Source organism: Bidens hawaiensis, unplaced genomic scaffold (assembly GCF_021521415.1).
Source record: "Bidens hawaiensis isolate Kalapana, Puna unplaced genomic scaffold, B.hawaiensis_p1.1 tig00026613_1, whole genome shotgun sequence".
Taxonomy (NCBI): domain Eukaryota; kingdom Viridiplantae; phylum Streptophyta; class Magnoliopsida; order Asterales; family Asteraceae; genus Bidens; species Bidens hawaiensis.
In genome coordinates this window covers 1-7,284 of record NW_027494278.1, presented here as the reverse complement: position 1 = coordinate 7,284, position 7,284 = coordinate 1, and the positions used below count along the sequence as shown (strand labels likewise).

General features: G+C 36.8%; 1 protein-coding gene and 1 pseudogene across 2 annotated transcripts; one reads left to right on the top strand and one right to left on the bottom strand.

The window, feature by feature from the left end:
- Positions 1-434: 434 nt before the first annotated feature.
- Positions 435-1,322, top strand: LOC143573704 (DNA repair protein XRCC3 homolog pseudogene; annotated as a pseudogene).
- Positions 1,323-1,629: 307 nt separating this feature from the next.
- LOC143573701 (uncharacterized) lies at positions 1,630-4,759 on the bottom strand. Of its 2 annotated transcripts, none has more exons than XM_077058509.1 (6): positions 4,665-4,759; positions 4,263-4,377; positions 3,675-4,184; positions 3,482-3,593; positions 2,585-2,636; positions 1,630-1,828 (listed from the first exon to the last, which is right to left on the bottom strand). In XM_077058509.1, exons 1-5 carry the CDS (start codon positions 4,745-4,747, stop codon positions 2,611-2,613), a joined length of 846 nt encoding a protein of 281 aa, XP_076914624.1. In that variant the 5' UTR covers positions 4,748-4,759; the 3' UTR covers positions 1,630-1,828; positions 2,585-2,610. The 2 variants fall into 2 exon arrangements, with proteins under 2 accessions (XP_076914624.1, XP_076914623.1); XM_077058508.1 differs by having other exon boundaries at positions 1,630-1,825.
- Between the last annotated feature and the right edge of the window lie 2,525 nt (positions 4,760-7,284).

The following is a 7,284-nucleotide window of genomic DNA, read 5'->3' as shown; positions in this document are numbered from 1 at the left end:
CGCCAAATTTGTAGCGCTTCCACTACACATTGCCTACACATATTATATTATATAAATAAATCTATATAGAATGTGCACATAATTACAAAAATATACAAATATAATATTTAATATATAATACACGAACCAAGCTCTAAATACTATTCATTAATTGAGTTTGAACTTTAAAAATAAAGCTCTAAATGAGCTGAATTTAAACTCAAGAATTCTTATAAATATAAACGAGCCAAGCTTGAAAAGAATAACTTATTAAACCTATATAGAGAATTAATATGAAAACAGAAAAAGGCCTTAAGTTGTATTTTCATGAAAGAAAATGGCCCGCGAATTGGTCCAATTCAAAAGTTAAGAAATTAAATCGTTAATGACTCCAAACCAATCTTCTTCTTCTTCTTCTTCTTCTTCTTCTATATCCATCCGGCGGCCAAGGCCAAATGAGAGCGGATAATCTCCTGGTGAGGCACCAGCGGCGTGAATACTGCAGCGTGGGATGCCCCGTCCTCGACTCCTTCCTCGGCGGCGGCATCCCTTCCCACTCCATCACCGAACTCGTCTCCGAAAGCGGCTGCGGCAAAACCCAAGTCTCCCTCCAACTCCTCTTCTCCTCCCAGCTTCCCCACGGCCTCAACGGCTCCTCCCTCTACCTCTACTCCGAGTTCCCCTTCCCCCACCGCCGCTTTCGCCAGCTGCTCCAATGCTTCCGCGACTCCCACCCGGTCCTATTCGCCTCCGCCCGAGACCCCTGCGATCGCATCTTCACCCGCGACTGCCACACCGCACACGACCTGCTCGACGTCCTACTCCGTCTCGAATCCCGATTGAAAAACCCCAAAGACAATATCAAGCTGATTGTCATCGACTCCATTGCTGCCTTGTTCAGAAGCGACTTTGATAACAGCCCCAATGATCTCAAACGGAGGTCCTCGTTGTTTTTCAAGATCTCGTCGCTTCTGAAGTCCCACGCCCATCGGTTTGGGATCGCGGTCGTGTTGACGAACCAGGTCGTTGATTCCTTTGATAGCGGTGAGGGGTCGTCGTCATCTGGTGGTGTTCGGGTTGGGAATTTGGAGTTCATGTACACGTCTGGGAGACGGGTTTGTCTAGCTCTAGGGTTGTCTTGGGCTAACTGCGTAAACTCCAGACTGTTTCTATCGAGACAACGAGGTGATGGAAGGTGCCGAGACAAGAAAAAGGAGGGAGCTTCATGTTGTTTTGGCGCCGCATTTACCCTATTCGTCTTGCGAGTTTGTAATCACAAAGGAAGGTGTTTTTGGAGTTGAGAGATGAATGAGCAAAGATGTCACTTTTTGCACTCTCTGTAAGTTAAAAGCAACTGAATTTGAACACTGTCATTTTGTTATTATTAGTAGTTTGATCTATTATGATAACTTTGCCTCCTCCCTTTTCTCGAAATGTTACATACATAATCTTTGAGCTTGAATACTTCATTCTATCTGCCCTGTATCTTGTGATGTATAGGTTTTACCACACAGAATCTGAGTATTTACTGTTTATAGGTTTAAGATCAGATGAATGTTAATGCTGTTGTGCAGATTCTTTATGTGCGCATTATGAGAGATTCGACAGTGTAAGCCGAACACACATACATGTACTGTTTACAGTTGCAAGTATATACAATCATTCTGAGAATAATATTGTTCAAGAAGCTGCATTTATGAAGCTCACACATACATTGTCATCTGTTACATGTATATAATTCTAGAAATCCTGAATATTAATGGAGAAGTCATGAAATCCTGTAGTCAAGTTCTTCACAACACAAACACTCCTTGGCAGCCTTGTTCATTTAAACCTCCAGCATTACCTGCTAAAATCAATCAACACTGAATAATTAGTATGAAAGTGATCAGCTTATATTAAGGGCAGTAGAAGATGATGTACAGGTGTGCTTCAGTTATTTGGAAATATATGTTTAAAATTAAAAAAAAAACATGTTTTGTCAAATGAAAGTGAAGTCTTTCAGATTAGGTTAAAGTAAAGGGCAAATATGAAACTTATTATCCAAAATAGACTATTTGACCAGTAAACATAGTTGTCAATAGTGAACACGGTCAATAGCGACGACCTACCTATACGCTCACGTACCGATAGAGATGAAATAGCAAGCGCTATTTCTGTTTAGTGTTTAGGTCTAAGATATTTCCTTTTTTTTTTAAAAAAAAATAGGGGGTTCATTAAAAAATTGACTTTTTACGGGGGACTGGTTGAGTTTGGTGCTGTTTAATTGATTTTAAGGGCTAATAATTCGGTTTTTGATATTTCATAGAAAAAACAATCCTAATTATTTGCTATATCTACACCATTAAGGTGCCCATACATCAAATAGAGGGAAGGCAATGTCCGCTATAGTGAGCACTATTCTCGCCATTGAAAACTATGCCAGTAAATAGTCAGATAATTAAAACCATGGAATCAGTTCCAAAGTGGCAAAGTGTATATCTAAACACCCCTTACATGTGACACAAAACAGTTGGATAAATCTTCCTTAAGGGGCTTGTTACTGAAGCCATGTTAAATTACGAAGAAATTTAAGAAAGCTGTAAGTTGTTGAGTTGAGATTTACCTTATATCTTGCTGATGATACCATGCTCAATTGCAATACATTACGAATGGCACTGTTAAAACATGCAACAAATTTTAGTGTCTTTATAAAAAATCTCATCTTTTTACAAGAAACTGAGTGATTTGAAGGAACAGATACATAAGATTTATCATTAGTGAACTTAGATGATATATTTAAACTACAACACGGTTAACTGTTTCATTGTTTCTACACGAAGACATCAAAATCATGTATCACATGGATTCTTCATCGTTTAAGATATGGGTGTTAAATGGGTCATGTTCAAGTTTGACTGGTTGAACCTGAAAGTTGTGTTGAGCACATAAAAGATGAACATGGCACGGGTTTTTACGTACGGGTTGGTACTAACACGACCATTAAAATTGTAAAAGTAATTTTTTGGCATATTAAGACTTTACAACTACAAATTTACAATGACAAAAAAATATAAATGTATATTAAATAATTATGCTCAAACTGAAACACATATGCCCATTTATTTTCTAAATTTTGATATATAATACCCAAATGATCCAATTGCTTTATTTTATGACAAAACATATTTTTTTTTAACAAAGTTGGCAGAAATGAGAAGGCCAATCTGTGAACCTGACCCTAAACTGATCGTACCTGTTTATACTAAACCTAGATCTGCGCAAACTATGTGTTTAGATCTAGTCATCTAAATATGCACACATGAAAAATGACAGTCTACCATGAGTATTTCACACATTACTTGCTAATTTACTTGTTAGAACCATCTACAAAACAACGATATTTATTAACAAGATCATGTAACATAACATATTATGCCAGATTTAGAGAGTATTTTCTATGCTTTATTTCTCAATTAGCTTGTTAGATCTACTTATGTAACAATCTTGATGAAAAACCTACCGAGCAAAAAGATAGTTAGCATCAAAACAAGTGTGAGCCGAAACGAACAACTTCTGTGCAAGTGTATTGAGGTCTGCAGTTGCCTTTGACTTCCAGCAGCCCTTTTAAACATCTGTAAACACATTGACTTTTAGAGTAATAAACTAATACCATTAATAATATAATATAACACCAACTAAAGTGACATAATAACCTGATTAATCCAATAATTCCCATATCTTGGTCTCCAACCATGCCCTTTATCTTTTGGTGTAGACTCAACATCATTTACCATCAACTGTCTCCTCTCTTCATCATCATGATCAACAGTGATCTTTAGAGTTCCAACATCTTGTACAACTCGTGCTCTTCTTGAACCCCTCTTTTTATCAGTTTGACACGAAGAACCATCACTCGTCCCCAATATTTCTACCGGTTCCACCTCTATAACATAACTGTCAACATCTTTACAACTTTTTATTATGTTCTTTGAGGTTTCTGAACTCCCAGATAAAAACATGGCTAGATCATCGCGTTCCTCTTCATCCAAATTCACCCATCGAAGCGGCTTTTGAATTTCATCACTGAAATATTCTTTTAATGCCGATTCAACTCCGGATATTTGAGATGATATGGCGGAAACAAACTGTTCGTGTCTCGCTGATCTATTATCATTAATATTGTTTTTGTAGCTCAGTCTAACAGCTCTTTGAAACTCATCCAACTGAATACAATAATTCAAATTCAAACACAAATTATTCACAAATATTAGTTGATCATATAATCTTTAACCGAAACAAACCTGCCATTTAGCTGTGCCTAAAGCAGTTTGAAGCTCTCTACAGAGTTCATCCAAAGCTGTTGATTTAACCCCTTCTCTCTTCTGTCTAACCCAATTTCTGTAAGCTGACTCCATTCTGTAAAATCAAACAAAATTAATAACAATAATAATAATAATAATAATAAATTTTAAGAAATAAAAAATTAAAAATTTATGGGTTGAATTGTAATTATAAATTGGTACAAAACAGATGCAGGGTCAAACATAAAAATCACGAAATTTACAAGCCCTAATTTCTGGGTTGAATTGTAATTATAAATTGATCAAGACCAATAAAACCTTGGTTTTGAATCGAATTAAACGAAACCCAGATACGAAATGATGGAAAGAACAAAACCCATGAAGGAATTGAAGGAAGCTTACATATCTGAAGAGGCTTGAACCTCTTCTGCAGCGGAAAAGAAGACGTCTTTCTGCCATAGATCAAAGGTGTTGGCAACCAACATAATGATAATAATTTGGTGAGATTGAAAGCGGGTTTGGATAATATATGGGTTGTGTTGTTTCTTTACTCTTCTGATTCTCCTATCGTTGTCTTCTTCTTATTCTTCTTCGCTTCGATTGAAGAAGCGAAGAAGAAAAGAAAGAAAGAAGAGAGAGAGCAAAGGTTGAGAGAGAGAGAGAGAGAGAAAGAGACAGAGATAGGATGGTATAATGGTTTCTTTTCTTTTTATTTATTATTATTAAAATGTGCATGTTTGCTTCATTTTTCTTATTATTGTTTTTGGACTTTACTTCATTTATTGACGACTTAAGTTAAATTATAACAATCAATTTTTTGAGTAACATTTGTGGGATGTGTTTTGTTGATTTAATACAAGTACTTAAATGATTTCTTGTAGTATTTTTTTAATGGAACTCTCATAACATGTAATGCAATAATGGCCTTATGTTGGACAATGAATTATGGGTGTTTATGGGTTTGGTTTGAAAATTATTTGTTCAAAAACAAAAGTCGAATCGAATAAAATGCAAATAGTTTTAATATCGACTTATTTTCAGTTTTGATCAAATAAACCGATTTTTATTTATTTTTTATTTTTTTGGAGATTTTTTAATTCTTTTTCCTTATTTGATATAGGATTAGGTTGTACTAAATAGGATTGAGCTAAAATGTAATTGAGTTGAGCTAAATGTTATTAGGTTAGAATGTATCAAATAAGATTGAGCTAAAATGTAACTGCATTGAACAAAATGACAAAATTTAAACAAATCATGATTTTTATGGGATTTATTCGGTTTGAGCGGATTTGTAGAATCGAAACCGTACTGAACCTGTTTTGGTCCAAAAATTAACAGTAAACTGAATATACAATTTGTTCTTATATTAAGCAATTTTGGTTTAACTTAGTTGAAATCAAATAATCAAGATAACGATGAATACATAACATCTTACATCTAAACTAGTATGATACTTTTCATAACTATCAAAATATATTATCACGCTATATAAGACCACCCGCAATCGGGTTTTATGCCAGGCATTTTGCCCTATAACGCCGGGGGCACCCCCCTCCCCCCCGACGTTTTGGGGTATTTTTTTTAGCGTTTTGTGTATAACGTAAGAAATGGGATCAAAAATAAAAAATATATCCGTTAAAATGCCATTGAATATTACTGTTGTATTAAAAAAAACTTTTTAAAATATTAACTCAACTATACTATAAAAACAAACTCATACCTCATTTTTTTACACAATTCTTTTTACTACTTTTCTACCTAATATTTTTTACACAATTCTTTCTACTACCATTCTAATACTACCAAAATGTTTCCGTTTAACAACCAAAATGTTCTCGATTTCGGTCAATTTGCCCGTCAGAGCAACGCAAGCAACCAAAATCCACAACCGAACTCATCTACCGCCCCGATGCCAACCGTCCTCGTCCCTCAATCCCCATATCCGTTCGAAGCGCATATGGCCGCGTACATATAATATCTAAGTTCGGGAACCCCTTTACCAAATACGGTGCCCGGTTTCCAAAACCCAACCACAAACATCTTTGCCGGTTCGGGTTCCCAACCCGACGAGGAGACGGTGCCGGAGACACAAATAAACCCGGAGCCACACCCGTCAGTTTGAGCCAACGCGGACGTCCGAGAAAACATGCAAAAAAGCCCACCGGCGAACCTCGGGCTAAAAAGAACACCATACCATGTATCGACGAGTGCGAACTATATGCTCGTGCTTGGTGCGTGATATCGGAAGATACCGAGTGCGGTAAGTTTTAAAAAATATATATATATATATTTTTAATTTCTTAAAACAAACATTGAACATGTAATGTTTTTATTTTTTTTAGTGAACTATCAACAAACAGGCACTCGCGTCGAGAAAAAGATTCCTTACAGTCGAAATGGAACGACATCAACACCAAATGCACGGCTTTCCATACGGTTCACTCTCGAATGACTCGAACGTGGAGTAACGGTGTCTCTGACATAGAAATAATGGAAAGGGCGTTGACAGAGTATCAACATAAGGTCTCAGGGACCTTCCATTATTTTGGCATATGGAAACAATACCTGAGGTTTTATCCAAAATGGGGACCTGTTATGGAGGCCAACACCGAAGGTGGTCCGCCTAAAAAAGATCTAAAACATCGTCTTCGGTTGATCCAGAAATGCCCCGTTCCGACGCTTGGAACTTCAACCTAAGCGATAATGAAGACGGGAATCCTTATGCGGATATTGCCGAAATGCCTTGACCAGGGGGTAGAAGAAGCAAGGGAAAGGGAAAGAGGAAAGGGGTCGCGTCGTCGTCGGCAACGGGTTCGAATACCGAAATGGAAAGTCATTTAAAAGAAATGAACATTCGACTCAAAGATATACAAGAACTTGGAGCTAAACGTCTTCAAGTAAATTTGGACGCCGTCGAAGTACTTAAAAGGAATGAATTGGACAACGACATCGAGGTTCTAACAAAGGAGTTATCCGAAGACAACCCGGGAGTCCAATTTCTAAAAGCAATTCGGCAATCGAA

Bases quoted from the DNA above. Each gene is read 5' to 3' on its own strand.
- LOC143573701 (XM_077058509.1), bottom strand. From the start codon at position 4,747: ATGTTGGTTGCCAACACCTTTGATCTATGGCAGAAAGACGTCTTCTTT. The intron at 4,378-4,664 runs GTAAGCTTCCTT...TTGATTTTACAG, and splicing joins GTTCAAGCCTCTTCAGATAT to AATGGAGTCAGCTTACAGAA. The intron at 3,594-3,674 runs GTTATTATGTCA...ATGTGTTTACAG, and splicing joins GGAATTATTGGATTAATCAG to ATGTTTAAAAGGGCTGCTGG.